General features: G+C 46.9%; 1 protein-coding gene across 1 annotated transcript in view; it reads right to left on the bottom strand.

Annotated features, from left to right (window-relative positions):
- Positions 1-24,378, bottom strand: part of LOC115196963 (DENN domain-containing protein 2A-like) — a 47,669-nt gene that overhangs the window by 10,866 nt on the left and 12,425 nt on the right. Inside the window, exons 2-10 of the mRNA XM_029758045.1 lie at positions 14,090-14,176; positions 11,448-12,479; positions 6,255-6,379; positions 4,451-4,569; positions 4,035-4,232; positions 3,454-3,547; positions 2,934-2,984; positions 2,607-2,794; positions 872-981 (exon numbers count right to left, since the gene is read on the bottom strand). Coding sequence (XP_029613905.1) covers positions 872-981; positions 2,607-2,794; positions 2,934-2,984; positions 3,454-3,547; positions 4,035-4,232; positions 4,451-4,569; positions 6,255-6,379; positions 11,448-12,479; positions 14,090-14,175 — 2,003 coding nt within the window. The 5' untranslated portion in view covers position 14,176. The remainder of the gene's footprint in view (positions 1-871; positions 982-2,606; positions 2,795-2,933; positions 2,985-3,453; positions 3,548-4,034; positions 4,233-4,450; positions 4,570-6,254; positions 6,380-11,447; positions 12,480-14,089; positions 14,177-24,378) is intronic.

The raw sequence follows: 24,378 nt of genomic DNA, 5'->3' as shown, positions 1-24,378 counted from the left end.
GTGAGTTGTGTGTTGAAAATAGAGCACTCAAACTCCTGTCTGTATTTCACAAAACAACCTCAGATTAGCCAGCCAACTTTGAAAAACGTACCTCTTATTTACGTGATTTGGAAAGAAAGTTGGGGAAAAAAATGGTTCACTGTCTGTGCACCACCCATTTTAAAGTAATCTTATCAACTTTAAGAACGTCTAGGATAGTTTGCTGTGTCGCCAACCCATTGATCCTGTTTTAAGGAAAAATTCAACCACCCTGGTCATTTCTTGATATCAGTAAAACCAATAACCCCCTACTTTGTTCTCCAGTCCTCCCCTCAGGGCAGACTTACTCTGCATAAGCCACACAAAGACAGCTCCAGTCTGTCTGACAGGTGTGCATTGACCAACCCTGGCTCTCTGACAGGAACCGTGTCAGCCAGCTCAACGTCTCTGCCCTGCAGGTGTGTGTAATGGGGCTCTGACTGCATCCCAAATGGCACTCTGTTTGCTATATAGTGCACTATTTTTGACCAGAGCTCTTTCGAACCTGGTCAAAAGTAGTGCACCAAATAGGGATAAGGATCCCATTTGGGACGCAGCCTCGGTCTGCTTGAGCTAACATTCCAATAGCCGGTACCCATAAAACATTTAGTAAAGGGTAATTATTACCTGTCTCCCACCAGAAACACACTTTCACCTTTGGAAACAAAGTAGTGCTTGTGAGATTGACATGGTCTAGGTACTATTGGGCAATGTGTGTCAGGAAGAAGTGACAGGTTGTTTCATAATACCTAAAGCACTTTATTAACAGCTCACTAGCCTCCCATTCATCATTTGTCAACACCTCCTATATGGTTTGGGGTGGGGGGGTGCATGTGTGTGTGAGCAGCCTGACCTGGGGAAGTTGTCAACGGGGGCCCAGTCCTTAGCGTCAGGAAAACAGAACTGAGGAATGACCTTCAGTTGGTCTTCTGTTTCCCGCATGAACTTGAAGCTCCTCTCCAGCTGACAGAGAGAATAAACAGGTTAGCTTCAATGCTATGGTACCAGTCAAAAGCTGACACCTACTCATTCAAGGGTTTCTTTATTTTTAACTGATTTCTACATTGTAGACATCAAAACTATAAAATAACTATATAACTAACTAATAACTATACAATAACACACACAATCATGTAGTAACCCCAAGAAAGTGTTAAATCAAAATATATTTTAGATTCTTCAGTAGCCACTCTGTCTTGACAGCTTTGCACCCTCTTGGCATTCTCTCAACCAGCTTCATGAGGTAGTCACTTGGAATGCGTCACAATTAACAGGTGTGCTTCGTTAAATTGTTAATTTGTAGAATTTCTTTCCTTATTAATGCGTTTGAGCCAACCATTTGTGTTGTGACAAGGTAGGGGTGGTTTTCAGAAGAGAGCCCTATTTGGTAAAAGACCAAGTCCATATTATGGCAAGAACAGCTCAAATAAGCAAAGAGAAACAACAGTCCATCATTACTTTAAGACATGAAGGTCAGTCAATGCGGAAAATAAATGACTTTGAAAGTTTAAGTGCAGTCGCAAAAACCAAGCTCTATGATGAAACTGTCTCATGAGGACCGCCACAGGAAAGGAAGACTCAGAGTTACCTCTGCTGCAGAGGATAAGTTCATTAGAGTTACCAGCCTCAGAAATTGCAGCCCAAATAAACGCTTTACAGAGTTCAAGTAACAGACACATCTCATCAGAGGAGACAGCATGAAATCAGGCCTTCATGGTCAAATTGCTGCAAAGAAACCACTAAAGAACACCAATAAGAAGCAATGGACATTAGACCGGTGGAAAGTGGGATTTATGGTTCCAACAGCCGTGTCTTTGTGAGACGCAGAGTAGGTGAACGGATGATCTCTGCATGTGTGGTTCCCACCGTGAAGCATGGAGGTGGAAGTGTGATGGGGCTTTGCTGGTGATACTGTCAGTGATTTATTTACAATTCAAGGCACACTTAACCAGCATGGCTATCACAGCATTCTGCAGCGATACGCCATCCCATCTGGTTTGCGCTTAGTGGGACTATAATTTGTTTTTCAACAGGACAATGACCCAACACACCTCCAGGCTGTGTAAGGGTTATTTGACCAAGAAGGAGAGTGATGGAGTGCTGCATCAGATGACCTGGACTCCACAATCACCCGACCTCAACCCAATTGAGATGGTTTGGGATGAGTTGGACCGCAGAGTGAAGGAAAAGCGGCATATGTGGAAACTCTTTCAAGACTGTTAGAAAAGCATTCCAGGTGAAGCTGGTTGAGAGAATGCCAAGAGTGTGCAAAGCTGTCATCAAGGTAAAGGGTGGCTACCTTGAAGAATATAAAAATATTTTGATTTAACACTTTGGTTAATACATGATTCCATATGTGCTATTTCATAGTTTTGATGTCTTCACTATTATTCTACAATGTAGAAATAGTACAAATAATGAAAAACCTGAATGAGTAGGTGTTTCCAAACTTGTCTGGCACTGTATGTCTGATCACGCGCACACATGCACACAGTAGGTGCACTCATTTTAAAAATGTTTTTGTTCACTTATAAGATAAACACATGAACACTCCAGTTGGTTGAGGACTAGCTGTCAACTTGGACTACCTTGAGGGGGAACTGCTGAGTGACCTCTGGTAGATAAGGAGCTCCAGCCTTGGTATTCTGAAGTGCCACCACTATAAAGTACTCAAACAGCTTCCTCTCTTGTAGGTCCATCAGGCCCCTTTCCAGGGTCCGGAACCGCCCCGTCTGCCTCAACATGGACTGCACCGACGACAGACGCTGGCTGTGAGCTGACACATCATTAAAATACACTTAATCCAAAGGAATGGCAGATTTCATCGAATCATTCCCCCTCTAGAAAGGAGAGAGCACTATACATTTCAGTACACGCACACACGCTCACACAGATAGTCTTGAGGATGTCCTCACCTTTCAATTTTTCCTCTGTGTCACTCTCGGACTCACTGTTGTCATCGGTCACTGCATCAAAGAGAAACAAAGTAACAAAATAACGAGTGAATGTGACCACATTGTAAATAATGTGAAATAACATTTGAAGCAGAACATTTCCACATATGGCATAGTACTCATTCACAATAACAAACTCTTTCCACATTTGTGTTTGATTAAGCAACAACAAAACGTTCGTCTGAAAAATGGGTCAAACGCAACTGACCCAAAAACGTAAACATGCCCATAAAGCTAAGTGGACACATATGGAGGAGTGTTGTTGCTTTTATGGAGATATGAGGCAGTGTTGTCCAAACTGTGTAGCGAAAGCAGCTGTGAAACTAACGGCTAGGGGGTAAGGGAGAAGGGGGTAGGGGGCTAGGGGAATAGCGGGATAGGGTCGTAAGGGGGTAGAGGTGTAGCAGTGTAGGGGTAAGCCTTTAAGCAGCTTGAGCCCCTCACCCTCGGTGTGTTCCTGGCAGGTCTACCCCAGCCTCACCTCTCCCTGAGCTGGACTCCGTAGACTGAGACACCCTCTTCATGCGTTTCTTCCCTCTCCTCAACTCGAAGATGCCGTTGATCTTCAGCACCATCTGTAGGGAGGAGAAGTAGCACAACACAAGAATCCGCCGTCGTAACTTCCCAGAACCACCCTCTCACTACATAGGTTAACCTGAGTGCCAGTCTATTTCTGCTTTATTAGCCAGCTCCTTGGTCATTACCTTGCCAAAAAGGCAATTACGACAGTATTATTGGCAGAGGCATTAACAGACTGGCAGCCAGACCGGCAGCAACCATACAGTACTATTCTGAGAGTTGTTGGACACAACACTTGTTGGGAGACGTTCTCTCTCCATGGAAACATATTGTCAAAATAAATCTTTAACTGTCCTGTCTAGGTACATCCTCTTAACTGTCTCTGTCCTGTCTAAGTTATTCCCAGACAAATGCATGAGGCAGGCCATGCCTTGGCACTAGACTGGGACGCATGAGAGCACCAGGCACCCCAAAGCAGTAGACTGTGCCTGTAAATCACTGAGGATGGGGGGAGGTTAGGAGTCTGGTAGGCCCCCCATTTACCTTGGGGATCTTTCTGCGCCTGCGGTTGTAGGGGTCTCCTGAGAGACTGGGAGTGTCGTCAGGGCTGCTGGGGGTGGAGGGGGGACTGATGCGGGAGGGCGAGGAGATGCCGGTGTCCCGGTTGGTCTTACGCAGGTCCAGGAGCTTGAAGCTGCGGCGTTCTGAGTTCTGCCTGAAGAAACCTGTCTTTGAGGAGAGCTGGAGGGAGACAGAATAGAGGAAGGGGAGGAAGAGGGGGAGGCCGAGACGTGTATCAATGCAGTTTTTTTTTTTCCTTCCTGAAATTGTGTAGTGGGCTTCTATTGCTTTTGATTAGTTCACAATCTGATCACTACAAGCAGTTGATCACTATGGTCACATTCACTAGAAGCACAATGCACATTACTATCAGGGACAATTCATTCTACATTATGTACCTTGGCCGGTGTGTCGGGGACAAGGGATGAGGGAGAGGAGATGGGTAAAGAGCGCTTGTTTCCAGGGCAACTTCTCTTCAGCTCTATATCTTCGTAAGGGTTCTCCTTTGACGGAGGGTCTGCAAAGGATACAGACCGCCACATAAAAACTCAGCAACATGCTATCGAACCACGGTTCTAATGTCCTACGTTTCTAATTGGACGGCAATCTACCCAAATGAGTGCTCTAATTCATTGCCGGTATGTTTTGGTTGCGTTTCCAATATTTTTGCTCCAGATGTGTGTGTGTGTACAGACCTGCCAGCAGCAGTGCTTGCTTGCAACCAAGCTCATATTTCACCAAGATAAACTGTCCGCTCTAGCACAGATGCAGTTTACACTACTGCACCAGTAACTCCAACCATTGCTGTGAGCGCAGATAAGAGAGAGCGAGGAGCAGGGACAGTGAGGCCCATTTTCCAGAGCCGGTCTCTTCTCCCTCGTCAATCCATCTACCAGATGGACCTGTTGGAGGGGGACGTCAGACCGGGACATACAGTTCTTCCCCCTCCTCTCCTCAGAAAAACAAGGGATCAGCTAGAGTACTGGTTTTCACATTTCACTGGCAAACATCTCTATATCATTATAGGCCTATTACGGTCTGTGATAGAGATTTTTCTAGTTTGAAAGAGCAAGCTCAAGTTGGTTGTGTTTAGCGTTGGGGGGGGGGGGGTTAATGGTGGAGAGACACTGATACCCAGTTATAACAGTCTGCTGTCTTGCCTTTGTCTCCCTCTTTGTAGCTCCAACTCCAGCTCTTCCTCCCATAGGCACTTAAAGCTGCTCCTACAGTGAGTCATGAGTTACTTTACCCATGGGGGGCCGGGGGTTCGGTAGACCATGTCTGAGAAATCACTCTAAGTACTCCACTTAGACACTAAGAAAATACAGGCTAAGTATAGGCAGCACCCAAATGCAATAAAATACACCATTTGATTGTTATGGTTAAGCTCTAAAGCACGGACCTGAATATACCCTACATGTAACGACCAATACTCATAGTGTGAGTGATGAAAACCATAGAAACATGGAGAATGTTGCCAAAAATGCACCAGGGGACTAAGCCCCAAATATGCCCCCCCCCCACACACACACAAACTCCATGCCACAGAGTTCAGGGGCATGTTCAGTAGGGTACACTGTAGCATAACTCAGTGGAAAACAAAGCCGTTTTCTTATTGGACAAGTTCTGTTTCAATGAATTTAAAAAGCATTTGTTACTTACTGAACACAACCCATGACCACACAAAACTCCATTACACCAACATGATATTAAACAGGCTGGAGGTGGGGTTAGTTCAACACAGTAGAAATAACGTAGAAACGTAGGTAAGAGAACCACATTGTTACTAATAACAATACCGAAGCAGCATGACTCTTAACAAAAAGCGCAAAAGAAAACCTTAGTAACACATGGGTTCTGTTAAGTAAGTAACAGATGCTTTTTAAATTCATTGAAACAGAACTTGTCCAATAAGAAAACAGCTTTGTTTTCCACTGAGTTATGCTACAGTGTACCCTACTGAACATGCCCCTGAACTCTGTGGCATGGAGTTGTCCCTGAGCAGAAGGGCCCATGACACGAGTCAACCCTTAAACACTTCCACTATCCAGTGTTAAGAACGTACGGTATAAGAACATACTCTGTATATATGGTCCATGCAGAAATTCTGATGTTGCAAACCAACCAACACAGCTCCAACCAACTGAGCCATCAAGCCCATGTTAGGAACATATACCTAGGGCCAGAAAGAAGGTGCGTTACCTAGGATATCCTCGTAGACATTTTCCTCTGATAAAGTGTGTGTGAGGCCCAGTCGGGACTGAGCGTACCAGTCCACCCTGCTGCTCTCTGACGACTGCAGCAGATCCTCAAACTCATAGGACTTCCTGTAGGACAGACACACGGGATCAGCCAGGTAGGAGAAACATATTGGTAGTGGAAGTAGTGGATTTAAGGTAAGGAACACAAATAATCTGTCTTGACAGTATTGGCTGGTGGTGAAGATTCAAGATGAACTGTTTGCATATGGTCTCTCTCTCTACCTCTGGGACCTGGGTAAAGGAAGCAGAGAAAGACATTTCAGTCTAGAACTACCTATCTCTATAGCCCTCCAGATGGTAAAGGTGTGTGTGTGTGTGTGTGTGTGTGTGTGCATGCGCGCGCTTGTGTGTGTGTAGGCAGACTGACAGATAATCCTCTTGGCCAGCTCTGAATGCCCATCTCTGTGTGTGCACCACTGCTGCCAAACAGTCTGGCCCAGTGGGAAACAGACAGTATCTCTTCCAATAGGACTATTGTTCTGTAAAACCCACAAAAGACTACCATTTTGGACAGCCTCACCCTATGCCATATATAGCTCACTATTTTTTAGCTCACACTCTCCCAGCTAGCACATTTGTTTCTTTGGAAGTTGTGGAAACATGTATTTGGTTCCCGATTGGTTCTGGGAACGAAGCCATAAGTGTTTTTTTTAAGTTCTGAGAACACTTGTTCTGGGAATGTACATTTTTAGGTTGCAGGGAGGTTCGGAGAAGATTTTACTATGGTTCCCTGAAAGTTTTCCTGGGAGGTTATAAGGTTCTGAGAACAGAAATTAGAGGATATTTGAAGGTAATAAAATACACGTTCTAAGAATAGCTGCTAAATGTTGTAATTGTTTAGAAAGAAATTTAAAGGAAATACATTACGTTTTTGAATAACTTCCTTAAACTTTCACTTAATGTTTCAATAAGACTTAGTATGTCACGGTTGTCGTAGGTTAAAGCGGACCAAGACGCAGCGGGGAAATGTGCACTCATCTTTTTATTTAAACGGACAAGGTGAACCAAAACAAACAACGACTGAATAACAGGCCGGTAAGGCAACAAAGCTATACCAAGCACAATCTCCCACAAAACACAAAAACATACCTATATATAGGACCCTCAATCAGAGGCAACTAGAAAACACCTGCCTCCAATTGAGAGTCCAATCCCCAATTAACTAAACATAGAAATACAAATAACTAGACTAAACATAGAAATACATTAACATAGAACAGTGCCCAAAACACAGAATAATAAATCAAACACACCACTAAACACACAACCACCCCGAACCACAAAACAAATACCCTCTGCCACGTCCTGACCAAACTACAATAACAAAATAACCCCTATTACTGGTCAGGACGTGACATTAACCCCCCCCAAAGGTGCAGACCCTGAATGCACCTCAAAAAAAATAAAAATAAAATAAACCTCTAACTAAAGGGAGGGAAGGGAGGGTGGCTGCCGTCAACGACGGCTCCTGTGCTACACCCCCCCTCCCCAACCCACCTATACTGGAGGTGGCTCAGGCTCAGGTCTACTTCCCCCACCCAACCTGTCCACCCCTGCAGAATGCTCAGGGCTGTAGAGCTTCTCTGGAAGCTCCGGACTGCAGGCCGACTCACTCGGCTCCGGACTTCAGGCCGTCTCACTCGGCTCCAGACTGCAGGCCGTCTCACTCGGCTCTGGACTGGACACTGTTGCCGGATACTCTGGACTGGACACTGTTGCCGGATACTCTGGACTGGACACTGTTGCCGGATACTCTGGACTGAGCTGACACACTGGAAGCCTAATGCGTGGGGCTGGTAGTGGAGCTACCAGACTGGAGACACGCACTTTAAGGCTAGTGCGAGGAGCGGGAACAGGCTGAATAGGACTGTGCTGACGCACTGGAGGCCTGGTGCGTGGTGCTGGTACTGGATATACCGGGCCGTGGAGACGCACTGGCGGTCTCGATCGCACCTCCTGCACAACCCGCTCTGGCTGGATGGAACTAGTAGCCCTGTATGAGCGGAGTGCTGGTACAGGGCGAACTGAGCTGTGCAGGGGCCTGATGGTTGCCGTGCGTAGAGCAGGCATAGGGTAGCCTGGACCTAGGAGGCGCACCGGTGACCAGATGCGCTGCGCAGGCATCCTCCTTCCAGGCTGGATGCCCACTCTAGCACGGCACTTGCGAGGGGCTGGGATCACTCGCACCGGACTGTGCGTGCGCATGGGCGAGATCGTGCGCACTTCCGCATATTCCGGCGTTCTCTTCTCCACCTGTTCCCCATAAAAAGCACGGGGAGCTGGCTTAGGTCCCCTGCCTGGCCTAGCCAACCTACCAGTGTGCCCCCCCCAAAAAAATTATTGGGGGTGCCTCTCGTGCTTCTCCATCGGCGCGTACAAAGTCTCATACCGACGCCTCTCCGCCTTGGCTGCCTCCATTTCCTCCGGAGGGCGACGGTAGTCCCCAGCCTGATGCCAAGGTCCAGCCCCGTCCAGAATTTCCTCCGATGTCCAATTCCCCAGATAGTCCATATAATTCCCTTTTTGCTCCTTACCCCGCTGCTTGGTCCTTGGTTGGTGGGAGATTCTGTCACGATCGTCGTAGGTTAAAGCGGACCAAGACGCAGCGGGGAAATGTGCGCTCATCTTTTTATTTAAACGGACAAGAAGGTGAACCAAAACAAACACAACGACTGAATAACAGGCCGGTAAGGCAACAAAGCTATACTAAGCACAATCTCCCACAAAACACAAAAACAAACACATACCTATATATAGGACCCTCAATCAGAGGCAACTAGAAAACACCTGCCTCCAATTGAGAGTCCAATCCCCAATTAACTAAACATAGAAATACAAATAACTAGACTAAACATAGAAATACATTAACATAGAACAGTGCCCAAAACACAGAATAATAAATCAAACACACCACTAAACACACAACCACATAAAACAAATACCCTGTGCCACGTCCTGACCAAACTACAATAACAAAATAACCCCTATTACTGGTCAGGACGTGACATAGTAACACTGCTAGCTTAGTTTAACTTTTGAACTCCAAGCACAGATAGGACACATGGAAATGAATTTGCTTAGGCATTAATCATGCAAATGCATTACTAAATGTTTTTGTGGCACGGCATCAGTGAGGAGCAAACTTTTTCCCCCTGGCACATTTTCTGGCTGGCGCTCGTATTGCCTTCATTGTTGTTTTCCTTACAAATAATAATTTAGGAATGCACACGTGTCTAATCAAACTAACTGCATTATTTTCTGTATATTGTGTTGTCATTTCCAGGGGCTCAACGTTGGTTTTAGAAGCGGGGGGGTATATTCTTATCTGACTGGATATTATTATTATTTTTTTTAAAGTTAAACACACCAAACAGCCTACCCGACCACTCGGAGGCGTCCACGTGGTCCTAAAGCACACCGTTGCCTCGTTTTGTATCACATTCCAATTATAAAACTGAGGGGGACAAAAGTGCAATTTCACAATGTGGGGGGGGGGGGGGCCGTGAAAGTTGTGCCCCTGGTCATTTTTTTGTGTAGCATAATGTATTTACAGTTTTATTCACATATCTTCAAGTACTGGTGACAAATCATGCATTCCGATGATTGCATAGATTGTAATGGACATCTGTGTGTGTAAAATACTTTTTTGAAAGTTGTACTGATTATAATGAGCTAATGCTAAGCTCTTTGCCAGCTATGTGTGGTGCCATGTTTGTTGACATTATACAGTACATTCTGGGTGTCACGTAAATGTCTGTCAGATCAAAGATGTTATAAAATGAAGTGAAGGAATGGTTCACTCATCTTTTGAGGAACTTCCAGAAGTGAATGAAGGGAAGTGAATGAATGCAGTATGCATGTTGAAGGGGGGGTGTCTACAAACAGACCAAACTCCTCTTTGGTTGATGCGAAAAAAGAAACATGGTGGCGCACACAAACTATCCATCGTCGTATTACTTTTGATTTCTAGAAAGTGTTTTACTCAATTGTTTTGACCAATGGTGAGCTCACCTGTGATGTGATGAATTGTAAATAGTAATTGCTATTAGCTAAATTAATATTGTGGTTTCTGTCAGCAGAGAGTTGGATAAATATGACCGCTTGTGTGATGTCAATCTTTCCTCAGTTAGCGCTAGGACTAATGTAGCCTACATTTTCAGGCTTGGATGATTGTGTTATTCACAGAAGTATCGACAGCATGTCTGGACATTGCATCCAAAAAATAAACTGGTCAAATTCAGGGGATAACTTTGTTAGGACTGTGTTTGTGCCAAATGTTTGTGAAAAAAAAAGTGTGTGGACAGCTCAAACGCTGACTGCTGCTTCAATCGAAACTGGACGTTCTAATCACACCGGTTTGAGCATACGCTGCAGGGACCACTGTAGAATGATCACACCCGTTTGTTGGCATGTGTCAAAGGGTTAAGTGCTAGCTGGGCTGAAACTTGGGCCGACTTCACAAAGAGTTTGGAAAAACAGACCTCAGCTGTGTGAAACCTCCATATTTGGTATGGAACGTTACACAGCCAGACTAGGTCTTACGAGAATGCAGTCGACTAAAGAAATCAACAATAGAAACATGCAAACGCTCGAGTCCAGACAGGGGGTTTCTTTAGTTCTATACTTGAAAACACATACTGTGCTTTTAGAAGCCTTGGATGAACGTCGTCTCTTTATAGCCTCGCACTTCAGTGAAAATGAAAAGTAAAATCAATGCCACGTAAGGGTTATAAAATGACTCCACCATAAGCCCTTGATATTCCAAGGACCAATCAACCACAAAAACACAGTGCAACATGTTATTGTTTCCTGCCAGGAGTCTCTTGGCAAGGTTCATGTTCCATGTGTACATTCCACAGCTCCAACCAATGACCTCACCCTCTAGAATGCTATGATGAGCAGAATGACATCGCCCCCTCTGATTCAGTGCAGATGTGCAGAATGAGACGCTGCACTGGATTAATGGATGAAGTATGTGGTTAGGGTAAAACATATACAGGGAAAGACTGCTGTACCGAAAGACAACACCGCCAATCTTAGGTGTGGCAATGAATGAATCTGTATCTGAATTGGAGGGTGCTGTATTTCCTCCCATATTGTCTCATTTCATCTCCGTCTGATCTCCGTCTCTTACCTGTTAATGCTGTCTCGGGTTCGGTCTGCCCGGGGTCTCCTGCAGACTTCTGGCGGGGGGCAGGTGGGTAGGGGAGGCGGGGGGATGGAGGGCAGAGGGGGAAGGTCACGTCTCCCCTTGCCCAGGCTTAGTCCTGAGGCTGGGGTGCTGGGAGGGGTGTGGTGCTGGAAGGTGCGCTGGGGTTTAGGTAAGGGGTTGATGGAGGGACTGGCAGCGCCAGGCTCAGTGTACACATTCTCAGGGTCACCTGACCTCCGCTGCTGCGATGACCCCACAGGCATTAACCCCATAACGTCCAGTGTCCCAAATATGGGCTCGTTCCCCCTCCTTTCTGCCTCCTCCGGCTCCTCGGAAGGAGGGCAGAAATAGTTCCCAGGCAACACTAAGGAGGGATTGGTGGGATCCTCTTTCATGGCCTGCTCCAGTTTCTTAATGTGAGTCAAAACTGACTTATTTTCCTTGCCTGTCTCTGTGGGTTTACTACTGCCTCTGAGGGGTCCTCTATCCAGTATCACCTCTCGGTTCCCCTTGGTAGTGGGGCCCTCAGGTGACTTTGGCCATAAATCCCCCAGCTTTCCTGCATGCTCCTTCCCAGAGTCCTGCCTCTCCCAGCTGACCAACCTCTTACTGTCCGGCCTGTGGACCTCCGAGATCTCCTTTCTCACAGCCTCTGGTTCCTTGTGCACTGTGGTCAGCAGGCATGGACCACTTCCAACCCCTGGGGCGGTAGGGCGGGTCTCCTTTTTCCCCTCCCATTGCGAGATCTTGTCCCGGATGCTGGCGCTGGTCTTCAGACCCGCCGGGGTCTTGTTGAGTTTGCTGCAGCCGACCAGTCCATGCTCCATGGTGGTCTGGGGGTCCGAGGTGGCTCTCCTGTGAGCCAGGATGGCGTCAGTGGTGTCTGGCCCGTCCACAGGGGAGACCAGGGGGGAGAAGGGCCGCTTGGAGGTGTCCCTGTCCCCACACACCACGTCTGGCCGCAGGGGGACCGCAGACGGAGCCTCCCCAACCTTCAAGCCGCAGCACTGGAGCCTGCACACATGCATAATAACACACGCGCACACACACAGATTAGAGATGGCAGTGCCAAACCCATTCCAGACAAAAACAGGTGTAGACAAAGCACTAATCATCGAGCTCAATTCTGGATTTCCACATAATATCTCTGTAAGTATGTTTAAAATTCCAAAATTGTCTAGGCTCTTCAGATATAAAATAACTGGCACTTGAATTTATGGAGTAAATAATTAGTAATTCTCGTAAAACAACCCCTTGTCGTACTTCAGTATGCGTTTCTGCACGATGAGTGGGTCGTGACTGTTTGAACGTGAGGTCAAAGTTCACAAGCAACAACCATTTCTGGGGGGGAGGAAAGTGTACACAGCCAGGGGAGAGGCGGCAGAGAGCAGACGTGCATCTTTTCTAAACTAAAGCTGACCCACTAACTGACTCCATGTTGGATCAAGGCCAGTTCATCAAATGATTTGGTTTTAAAACAAACAGAGGAAGCACAACCTCAACCTCAACTTTCGATGACATTGCTTTATTGTATATAGGAAAGGGAGAAATCAGCAATCTTGAGGGAAACCTAAAAGAAACGGCCAGTACAACTTCCCTTCGCTCCCTTAAACAATTTTGGAATGAGCAAGATAGAAGAGTAATTGGGAAAAACATGCAAATTATCTTGGTTTTAAAAGCTCTGACGACGGCCTTGAGGCCGATACGTAAAGCTTAATAAAGAGCAGTGATTACTATCAAGAGCAGTGTGGGGGTTTCTTATTTTATCTCATCTCAATCAACTGTTACCAGGCACCTGCAACAAAGATCCCTCAGATGTGCGAGTGCCTTTTGAAAAGAAGTTCAAAAAAATGAATGCCTCTCCCTTCAGTTGAGGCTGTAGTTTTTATGAAGCAGCAGAGGAGAAAAACTAGCTAGGTCAAACTGCAAAGCCAAGACAAAGTGGGAGGGGGATGAACAGACAGACAGAGGGAGTGAGGGGAGGCAGAAGGGGATCAATAGGGTTCTTCTTCTTGGCAGGGAGAGGCCTGTTTCATAAAGAGAGCCTGGCTAAAAGCAGGGAACTATGGGAAGGCTGTTCTCACCCACAGACGAAGGGAGTAGAATGGTGGGGGTGGAGGGGGCCTTATGGGGCCGGAAGAGGGTTACAACAACCATCTCTGGCCAGCTGAGCTAACAGAGCATGAGGAGACGGGAAGAGATAAGGGGAACGAGTTGAAGAGGAGTCTAATGAGGGGGGGAAATAGAACTGTTGCATGGGATTTTTCCAGGTATGTTGGTATATCTTCAAGTTGTGAAATGTATAGCTTTTACATGCCAAAGAGGGGTGGGGATTCAAAACAAGGAAAGAAAAGAATGAATGCACTGCCATGTCGGGAAGATCTGTTGGTTAAAATGTTACCACAGACACAGTGGGGAGCTTACAGGGCTATAGGGCTTTACTCACCACTAGTGACAACAGGGTGACCAGTAACAGTATCCAGCTGGCAGATGGCAACCTCTGCCCTGCCGGCCCTCCATTGTGGGAGCACCACATGGGACAGTTGTGGTTGCCCTCTGCCTATTTCTAAGGGGTTCCATGGAGTGGACTGTAAAATGTATACAGGAAGTAGTGCAATACATACCCGTTGACTGATTGGTAGACACAGTTGTCAGTGTTGGTACAGAGTAGCAGGGCCGTCCCACCAGTCATTGTGCTAGCAGCTGGCATCCTGGAATGACAGAGAAAGACAGTCAGACACAGAAGTATCCAGGTAGTAGAATTAGATTGCTATGGGTCTGTTAGAGGAGATCATTTGTGGATGACTTATTCTCCTCATGCAGCAAAAGGGTTGGAGTCGGACTGTCACACAGAGATATACGTAAACACTAAGAGTCAGACAGGCTAATGGGTATGCTATATACTGGTGGTTTTAAGCCTCCATCTGAGTTCTGTGAGCCTTGAAACGCCTGTAAATCAAAACCGCAGAAAGAGGAACAGACCTCACGGGTTGTGAGGAATCTCCCCAAACTGTAGATCCCTACTTGATTAGTAATTGGAGGATACACTTGTAAATGATGCTTTAAATGATGTTGAACCCACAGAAGTTAAGAGGACAGTCCATGTGGCACATGGGGGAATTTGCAGTATTTTCCATTCATGTAGCTTACCGTAATGCAATTAAGGCCTATTAGGAAAACATCAGCAACATTCCGACACAAAAGAAGCAGTATTCAGTTCAACTTGAGAGGAACGTTTTTCACTTGACAACCGATCACACAATCGATCCTCTTCACTGACTAACTACCTCTCCAAGAAGACCTGGAACGTGTTCAAGAGCAGTGCTGAAGCATTTTGTTTACCGTGTTACCCTCCATCAATCGTGGCTCCCCTCCCATTCCCCAGCTGACATTTTCCTCTGTACTTTATTACGCTAAAAACATAGTCAAAAGTAGTGCACTATATAGGGAATATGGTGCCAATTGGGACACAGACTAGACAAGCACTCAACGACCAGGCCCATAAACGCTGGTCAAGCGTCCTGGCATGATTTGGCTCAGGGGACGCATCTGGGCAAACGCCTGTTAGCAGTTACTCAGACAGACGGACAGACTGCTGGACAGACGCACACGTCCCACACACACACACACACATATACACAGCTAGACAAAGCAGTTCCCATACCAACAGATGGGGGAATGTGCGTGTGACCTCACCCAGATGTGCTAGAGGGCTCCAGGGCATCCATGGGCCGTTAAACCATTTCCTGAGCACTGCCCACTCCAACAAACGCCCCCTCAACCCCCAATAAGCACACATTAGCTAACCCTGCTGCAACTCCTCACCCCAGCCCTCAGGACGCAGGGAATGCCTGCCCAGTCGGGCAATATGCCATACATTGCGGTCCCCTGAGTAGCTGAACAAGTCATTGAAGAAAATGTCCCAATTTGGCTGAATTACATAAAAGTTGTTGACTAGCTGAACTCTTCCTTGGCGGAGTCAACTGTGTAATTGGCCCAGTGGGTTCGTCCAGTGTTTTGAAACTGCACAGCTCAGGGGTTGTTTTTTTCCACTTCAGTGTTTAAGTATAACTTGACACTGGAGAAATTATGCTTTTGGCTGACAAACCTCTTACCGTAACCAAGTGCATTTTATCTGTCCGTCTCTATTTCTGTCTCTCTCTACTCCTCCAACCCGCTCTCCCCTTCTGGCGTCTGTTGGAGAAGTACTGGGCTATTCCCCCCCCCCCCCCCCCCCCAGTGAGGGAGAGGAGGGGTTTGCGTCAGGCCCTCGCCTGCAGGCTCAAATGACTTTCAGCTGAGCACTATTCACACGTCTGCAGGACCATTTTTTAAAAACAGAAATCCAGTGGATAAGGGCTGGAACATGTATGCATCCTCCAGAAAGATGAAGTGTAGCTTTACATTTAATTTATTTTCTGGGTCAGCAAGACGGGGGTGCGCGGCACCGAGGGAAAAGTGAGGGAGTGGAAGGAAAGGAGAGAGCAAATGGAACGAGAGAGAAAAGAGGGAAGGAAAGTGGATATTGTGAATTGTAATACAAGAATAACGTTACACAGTGAAAAAGGTTGAGGCTTTCAGCTGTCATTCATCTTTGGGAGCCCCAGGGGGAAAGCAAAGTGCTGTTCTAGGAGCTCTGTGATGGAAAGCTGACTGCCTCGCTGCGACACTGCGTTCTCCACAGTTGAACGTGTTCCGTGGACTCAGTCCCACAACTCAAACTGAGGAACACTTAATTGTTGAGTGTAACTGACTGACCATTACAGGCTCCAGGTTTTCCAAATGAGTCAAAGCCTGGCACTACAGTAGCAGGCAGCTCCATATGATACACACACACCCCCCCCCCCCCTCACTCAATGTGACAGCCAATGAATCCGTATCGAGTAAAGTTGTAAATCTGACAGCGCTGCCAGGGAGTTTTATTGGGACCAAGCCCGTTACTGGGGTAACTAACTCCATTGGAGAGAGCGCGAGAGAGAGCCATAGGGCCTTAGCCACCTCTTTGTCCCTGGCAGCCGTTAACCCTGACCCAGGAAGGGAGAGATGACAACCTCCACAATGATGTGGCCAAGGGACGCCATCTGCTCCGGCCAATAAAAACATCACAGGGAAATGTGACCCCACTGACCTTTGCTCTCTGACATCTGATTGGGGTGACAGCTGATGCACTCTGCGGCAGAGGAACTATGGGAATGAGCATTGTTCAGAAGGGTCTGGGACTGTTGATGTGTGAGAGAGGATCGATAGGACTGGCTGATAATGCCCAGACCTTGTCATCAAAACACATCAGTAAACCCCTGGCCCTGCAAGAAGACCAAAGCATAACGTGTGTGTGTGTGTGAGAGAGAGTGAGCTTTAGCCAGAGGGTCAGCAGCAGGGCATCAGGGCCCATCAGTTGCATAACAAACCCAACAGGACAGCAGGAGATTCCTATCAACAGATGGCTGGTCACTGGGTGTCTGGACACAGATACAGTTACATAAACACAGGGGTGAGCCAAGTACGAAACTGCAAAGGGGACAGTGTCACGGTAAGACAGGGAAGATGGTATGCGAATTTAAATATAGGGAAGTAGGGTCACAGTTATCATGTTTTTAGCATGTTTGTGCAAGATGTATTCAAGTGTGTGTGGAATAAATAAATGTGTTTGAGCATTGTAAGAGTGTGTGATACATTCACTGGTGCATGCGTGTCAAAAAGACAGGGAACAGAAGAGGAGCAAGATGTGTTAAAGGAGGAGCTGGGGGACTATGACCATCTGCGTTGATGCTATAAATCCCTGTTCCACAAAGACCTGTAGACAAACTGCTGTAACCCACACAAACACGCCACTGAGCCTGATACCGGGCCGGGGCTGGGTTCTGTGGACAATAGCAGCCCCACACTGATGGCCCTGGAAGCCTTTGACAGAGCCCCAAGGACCCTGGTTTGCTTTACATAGGACACTAACAAAGCAGGATTCGCAACCTAGCTACAGCCGGGTCAAGGAAACAGACTAGCAAGCCCAGAGGAGGCACCACGACATTCCACAACAATAGGGCAGCTACAAACAATCCACTGTCGACTTCAGATTCCAGCTTTTCATGGCATCCGTGACTAAATAAGAGTCTGCATTCCTAGCCTTACAGCACCTCATGGCGAATTAGACATGGACTTGTCATTGTCACTCATTTTGTCAGTACCAGTATAAGTGGTGTGTTCATTGGTGCGGAATCAGCATTTATGACTTGATGTGATGGTGCTGAGGTCCAGTGCTGAGGTCCAGTGCTGAGGTCCTGTGCTGAGGTCCTGTGCTGAGGTCCTGTGCTGAGGTCCTGTGCTGAGGTCCTGTGTGGTCATTGGTATTGTCAGTGCTGAGGTCCTGTGTGGTCGTCGGTGTTGTCAGTGCTGAGGTCCTTGTGTGGTCATTGGTGTCGTCGTCGGTGTTGTCGTTGGTGGTGTGAGTGCTGAGGTCCTGTGTGGTCATTGGTATTGTCAGTGCTGAGGTCCTGTGTGGTCGTCGGTGTTGTCAGTGCTGAGGTCCTGTGTGGTCATTGGTATTGTCAGTGCTGAGGTCCTGTGTAGTCGTCGGTGTTGTCAGTGCTGAGGTCCTGTGTGGTCATTGGTATTGTCAGTGCTGAGGTCCTGTGTGGTCGTCGGTGTTGTCAGCGCTGAGGTCCTTGTGTGGTCATTGGTGTCGTCGTCGGTGTTGTCGTTGGTGGTGTGAGTGCTGAGGTCCTGTGTGGTCATTGGTATTGTCAGTGCTGAGGTCCTGTGTGGTCGTCGGTGTTGTCAGTGCTGAGGTCCTGTGTGGTCATTGGTATTGTCAGTGCTGAGGTCCTGTGTGGTCGTCGGTGTTGTCAGTGCTGAGGTCCTGTGTGGTCATTGGTATTGTCAGTGCTGAGGTCCTGTGTTGTCGTCGGTGTTGTCAGTGCTGAGGTCCTTGTGTGGTCATTGGTGTCGTCGTCGGTGTTGTCGTTGGTGGTGTGAGTGCTGAGGTCCTGTGTGATCATTGGTGTTGTCAGTGCTGAGGTCCTGTGTGGTCATTGGTATTGTCAGTGCTGAGGTCCTGTGTGGTCGTCGGTGTTGTCAGTGCTGAGGTCCTTGTGTGGTCATTGGTGTCGTCGTCGGTGTTGTCGTTGGTGGTGTGAGTGCTGAGGTCCTGTGTGATCATTGGTGTTGTCAGTGCTGAGGTCTTGTGTTGTCAGTGCTGAGGTCCTGTGTGGACATTCTTGTTGTCAGTGCTGAGGTCTTATGTAGTCGTCGGTGTTGTCAGTGCTGAGGTCTTATGTAGTCGTCGGTGTTGTCAGTGCTGAGGTCTTATGTAGTCGTCGGTGTTGTCAGTGCTGAGGTCCTGTGCAGTCGTCGGTGTTGTCAGTGCTGAGGTCTTATGTAGTCGTCGGTGTTGTCAGTGCTGAGGTCCTGTGCAGTCGTCGGTGTTGTCAGTGCTGAGGTCAGAGTTTAGACCAGAGGCGGCTGGTTGGAGGAGCTATAGGAGGACAGACACATTGTAAAGACTGGAATGTAATTAATGGAACGGTATCAAATTCAAACATATGGAACCCCCATGTTGGCCTCCGTTCAATGAATTCCATTCCAGCCATTACAACGAGCCCATCCTATAGCTCCTCCCACCAGCCTCCTCTGCTTTAGACCTGGTATTATCAGTGTCAGTTCTGTTGTCAATGTGAATTCTTGAATGTCAGTAGTGTTGTCAGTAGTACTGTCAGTGATAAGTCTTGCTGTTGTGAACAGTGTTGCAGGTCTCTCTGAGCTGTGGAGGCCTGCAAGCCGCTCCTCACAGCTGCATCTCAGAAAGACATGACATCACCCGTCTTCTCGGGGAGCCTCCGGAATGGGGGAGCGCTCAGTCATTTCCACATACCTAAAAAGGACAAGTCGCCCACGGCGGCCCCAGATATCACAGCTAGCAAGAAGGGACACTACACCAAAGAGTGATTGTCCAGGATGATAATTCACCACAAGTGGTTAAACTGGAATTACTACTTCATGCCCAAGGAGAAAGGACTACAGTCCTTCAGAAAGGTAGCAAAGCAGCAGATGGCGAGAGCTGCTCAAAACTGCAGCAGAGAATTTAAGTGCAGAACGCTCTGACTAAATTTCTCGCTCTCCCTGTATGGCTAAGTATAGAGCTGTGTCTATCCCCACACAGTGTGGTTTGCTTTAACAAATGCTAAAGCCTCGTCTGCAATCAATTTAATGCGCCACTTCACATTTAGCAAGCTCTCTGCGGAACAGCGAACTTTGTAGACTCTCGCCCTCCCTTTTCCCTCGCTGTTGGAGAGCAATATGATGAGAGCTGGAGGGAGGGAGAGAGAGAGAGAGAGATGGAGGAATTTATTTTTACTCTGAAGGAACTTCTAGAGTATGCCAGAGGTAATGCTAAGCCAATTTGTTGTCAGCCCTGCTGCAGGATGTTGTAGGGACCCAGGCCAGATATGAAACAATGTGGCAGTTCAAATTATGTGCTAGGGATTTCACCTGCTCACATGCTGACTTGACCTGCTTCAGTCTGACAAAGATTCATGAGAAAGAAGAGGGGGGTGGGGGAGACATGAAGGCTGTATGGAGGGAAGGAGGGTTTGGCAAATGAACAATGGAATATTATCTAGGCTCAGCAGTAAGTCTCTCTCTCTTTCTCTCCCTCTCTTTCCTCTCTCTCTTCCCTCCTCCACTGCCTGTCCTGGGTCCCAGCCTCTTTCCCATGCTGATTCCATAGCAGGGGTCTGGCTAGCAGCCAAGCAGGTCAACCGTGTGTGCAACAGGCCTCTGGACTTCGCTCCCGGTCCTTCCCCCTCTCCCTTATTTTATCACCCGTTTCCCTCTCGCTCACCATCTCTCTCCCGTGCTCACTTTCTCTGTTGCTCACTCTCTCCCTTGCAATTATCCCCTAGCTCCAACCGTCTCTGCATTTCTTCACTGGATGTAGTAAACATCCCTATCAGGCGACCCATGGGAACCCAGAGCGAGTAGACACACAGGGGCCGCCCTGCTGCCCACGTCCCGTCCAGGCCCAGCGGGACTCCCCCTAGCATGGCGTGCCTCTGCTCAGCCACGTCGCCTTGCCCCTCTTCCTCCATTGTTAGCCGTTGGGAAAGGATGGCCAGCAGACAGAAACAAAACGGGGTTAGCCACAGAATGAGACAGGAACTCAAGGGGATACCACAAACAATTAATTGTATCAATCCAATCTAAAAATAACCTTGACATGTATTGTCATGCATTTTTCACACCCAAGTATAGCATTTCTTGTTATTGTATGTTTGTATACAACTGTAAGTAGTTGCTTCCAAGACAAGGGTTTGTACCGTCTACCCCACAAAGGACTGTAGGAATGAATTAAATATGACCACAATGGGTCCCCAATTGCAAACCTCACAGGATATACAGTAATTATGGTGCATGACCACAGGGTTACCACGGCTACTCAGAAACCGCTTACTGTTCTGGGTAAACACTATGACAAACATTTGTCTTGTTTGCCCTTGTGTTTTTTTATGACAGTCATACAGACAGAGAAAGTGTGAATGGCAGGATGTGGGTTAAGGGTACTACTGCCTGTGCCCTCTCCATCCCACCTCACTGTGGTGTAGGCAGATAAACTGTAAAAACCAAGAACTCTTTTGACAGTTCCTCTGATCTGCCTTTCACCACAGTAAGTCCACTGTTCTACTCTATGGCGGAAACAGGAAGCACCAGTCTTTATGGAAACGACCTTACTCCGATCCACCTGTCAGAGTGGAGATTGTAAATGGGGTGAAAACCCCACAGCACGCCGATCGGTAACCGCAGCAAGCCTTTAATAGTAAGGGCTTTCCTTCTCTTCCCAGTGAAACCCATTCCACTGACGTTGCAAATGGTGTGGCTAGCATGTTAACGATGTGCTTACGGCCTAGCAGTGATACGACCAGGCTCCAGAACCAGAGGTTTAGGGTGAAGCTACTGACACCGCAGTCTGGAAAGCAGAAAGAAATTCTCACTAAGAAACTGGTGTGGTTACTTTTAAGGAGGTTGACAGTTGTTGGACTGGGCTCAACTCAACTATGGAAAGAGTAACCTTGAGAGCAGACGAGAAGAGGTGAGAATAGAATAAGGGAGAAGACAGCAGAACAGAGAAGAGCAAAATAATATAAGTGAAGAGAAGGAGAAGATGAATCAATGAGCAGTGAGGGAGGCAGAGGAGTAAACGATCACCATTCAACCCATCTGGAAAGAAGGATCAGATTTCAACTGCACACTACTCCTCCATACTCCCTTCATCCTCTCCTCCTCCCAGGAAGAGACTCCTACATGTGCTGCCCCTCAACCCAATCTGCTACCAATTACCCTGCTGGCTCCACTGACCATGGCCTATGCCAGCTAATCTCGAAGCCTGCTTTACTGAGAACAGCTAGCTACCACTATATTAAATGATCCAAGCCTGCTCTACTGAGAACAGCTAGGTAGCTACCACTATATTAAATGAGCCAAGCCTGCTCTACTGAGAACAGCTAGCTAGCTACCACTATATTAAATAAGCCAAGCCTGCTCTACAGAGAACAGCTAGCTAGCTACCACTATATTAAATGAGCCAAGCCTGCTCTACAGAGAACAGCTAGCTATCGCTATATTAAAATGAGCCAAGCCTGCTCTACTGAGAACAGCTAGCCATCTAGCTACCGCTATATTAAAATGATCCAAGCCTTCTCTACTGAGAACAGCTAGCACTATATTAAATGATCCAAGCCTGCTCTACAGAGAACAGCTAGCTATCGCTATATTAAAATGAGCCAAGCCTGCTCTACTGAGAACAGCTAGCCATCTAGCTACCGCTATAGTAAAATGATCCAAGCCTGCTCTACTGAGAACAGCTAGCACTATATTAAATGATCCAAGCCTGCTCTACAGAGAACAGCTAGCTATCGCTATATTAAAATGAGCCAAGCCTGCTCTACTGAGAACAGCTAGCTATCTAGCTACCGCTATAGTAAAATGATCCAAGCCTGCTCTACTGAGAACAGCTAGCACTATATTAAATGATCCAAGCCTGCTCTACTGAGAACAGCTAGCTAGCTACCACTATATTAAGTGATCCAAGCCTGCTCTACTGAGAACAGCTAGGATCCAAGCCTTCTTTAAGGTGGCAGGTAGCCTAGCTATTAAGAGCGTGGAGCTAGTAACCGAAAGGTTGCAGGTTCAAATCCCTGAGCAGACTAGGTGAAAAATGTGCCCTTGAGCAAGGCAATTAACCCTAATCGCTCTGGATAATTGCATTTGCGAAATGACTAAAATGTAAATAGTTACAACTTTGGCATATATTAGCTGATCCAAACCTGCAGAGCTTTCTGAATAAAGCTTCAACTTTGGTCTGAATCTGCATTAGTTCATCCAAGCCTGCTGAATACCATAAACTCCAATCTTCATAGCTGATCCAAGCCTGCTCGTGTTCACTTCATCAGACCTCTTCAGAGTGGTCTTCTCTAGATGCACAACAATCAGAAAGTCTTGCACAACATCCATCGAGCCATAATGCAAGCGAAAATGCAACGTGCATACAGCTGCAATAAATCAACCAGTGACAGAAGTCAGGCCATTAACTATTAGACTTCCTAAATAAAAGCAGCTCTGGAAATGATGAGTCTCCTGTGTGTAGCTGAAGTGTTGGCTAAGGGTTTCACAGGGTGAGGAATACGCTATGTAGCAACAGAAAATATGCAACACACACACACACACACACACACCACAGCCGATGAAGCTAGATGAGGTTTCACCTTGTCCTCAACCACAATGATAAGGGGCGAGAACATGTCTTGTACTTCAGTTAATGCTTGTATCTGTTATTGGAACACCAAAACCTGTCGACTCAAGAAAGGAAATGTGCTATTCAATAACCCAAGATCGAACAGCTGATGGAAAAACTAGTTTTATTCACAAGGAACTGTCTGATGAAATAAGTTTGGCGTTTCTTTATGACTTGAACATTACTAGTCTTGAATAGGCCTCAGTGTATATGGACCCTTTGCACTTGTTCACTTATTCTCTGGTCCCGGATCATATTTGTCCTCCTAGCTAGTCTCTCCCAAATGAGCTCAAATTCTCCTTCTCTTCCTGTTTTCACCCGCATGTCTGGGGTTCCGCCTGAGAATTCCCTGCAGAGAGCTCTCGATCCCATCCCCGCACGCCTGTGCAAGAACAGATTTGTATAATTCCCTTGCTGCTCCCAGAGGAATGGTGTGAGGCGAGAGCTTGGGAAAATGGGCTCCCAGAGACAAAACTCCACAGCACAGCGGAACAGACACTTTTGACCCCCACACACCCAAAGACCGGCAACTGTGAGCCTAAGCCAAGAGAGAACTCAAGATACAAAACCTAAAATGAAACAGAGTGTAAAGACAAGCGAGAACTTAAGAGAAAACCTAACTGAAAGAGAGTTATGCAGCAGTCAGTATGATCTTGTTGGAGACAGACACTGCAAGTGATGCATTTCTGCATGATCAAAGATGCCAGGGTCTCTCGAGCCATGCTCATTTAGTTGTTACACCTGGGTGAATCTCCAGGCATTCTTTGAATTCTCAGAAGTGAATCTAATTGTCAGAAGCATTATTTTCTCTGTTTCTATTTTCTAAGGTTTAGTTTCAAAATAGCAACTTTACATTTTAACTGGACTAGGAGGATTCAATCTTTTTAACTCTAAGACACAAATGTTTGAGAATGGTGCTATTAAAATGCCCCCACAAAAATCACCAAACAAGATGGTATATTCCACTAATTGCAACATCTGAGGAGAGCCTACAGTAGGCTACATGTTTTGGGGGTTATTGGGTTGCCTTTGGGGGTTCCCATTGTCAGACCCCGTGGCCATATTATACACGCAACAAGGCAAATATGTGCTGGAATATTTTCCACCTTCACTGTAAGCCCAGGGCAGAGCATG

Source organism: Salmo trutta, chromosome 7 (genome assembly GCF_901001165.1).
Source record: "Salmo trutta chromosome 7, fSalTru1.1, whole genome shotgun sequence".
Classification (NCBI taxonomy): Eukaryota; Metazoa; Chordata; class Actinopteri; order Salmoniformes; family Salmonidae; genus Salmo; species Salmo trutta.
This window is presented reverse-complemented; position numbering and strand designations above follow the sequence as displayed.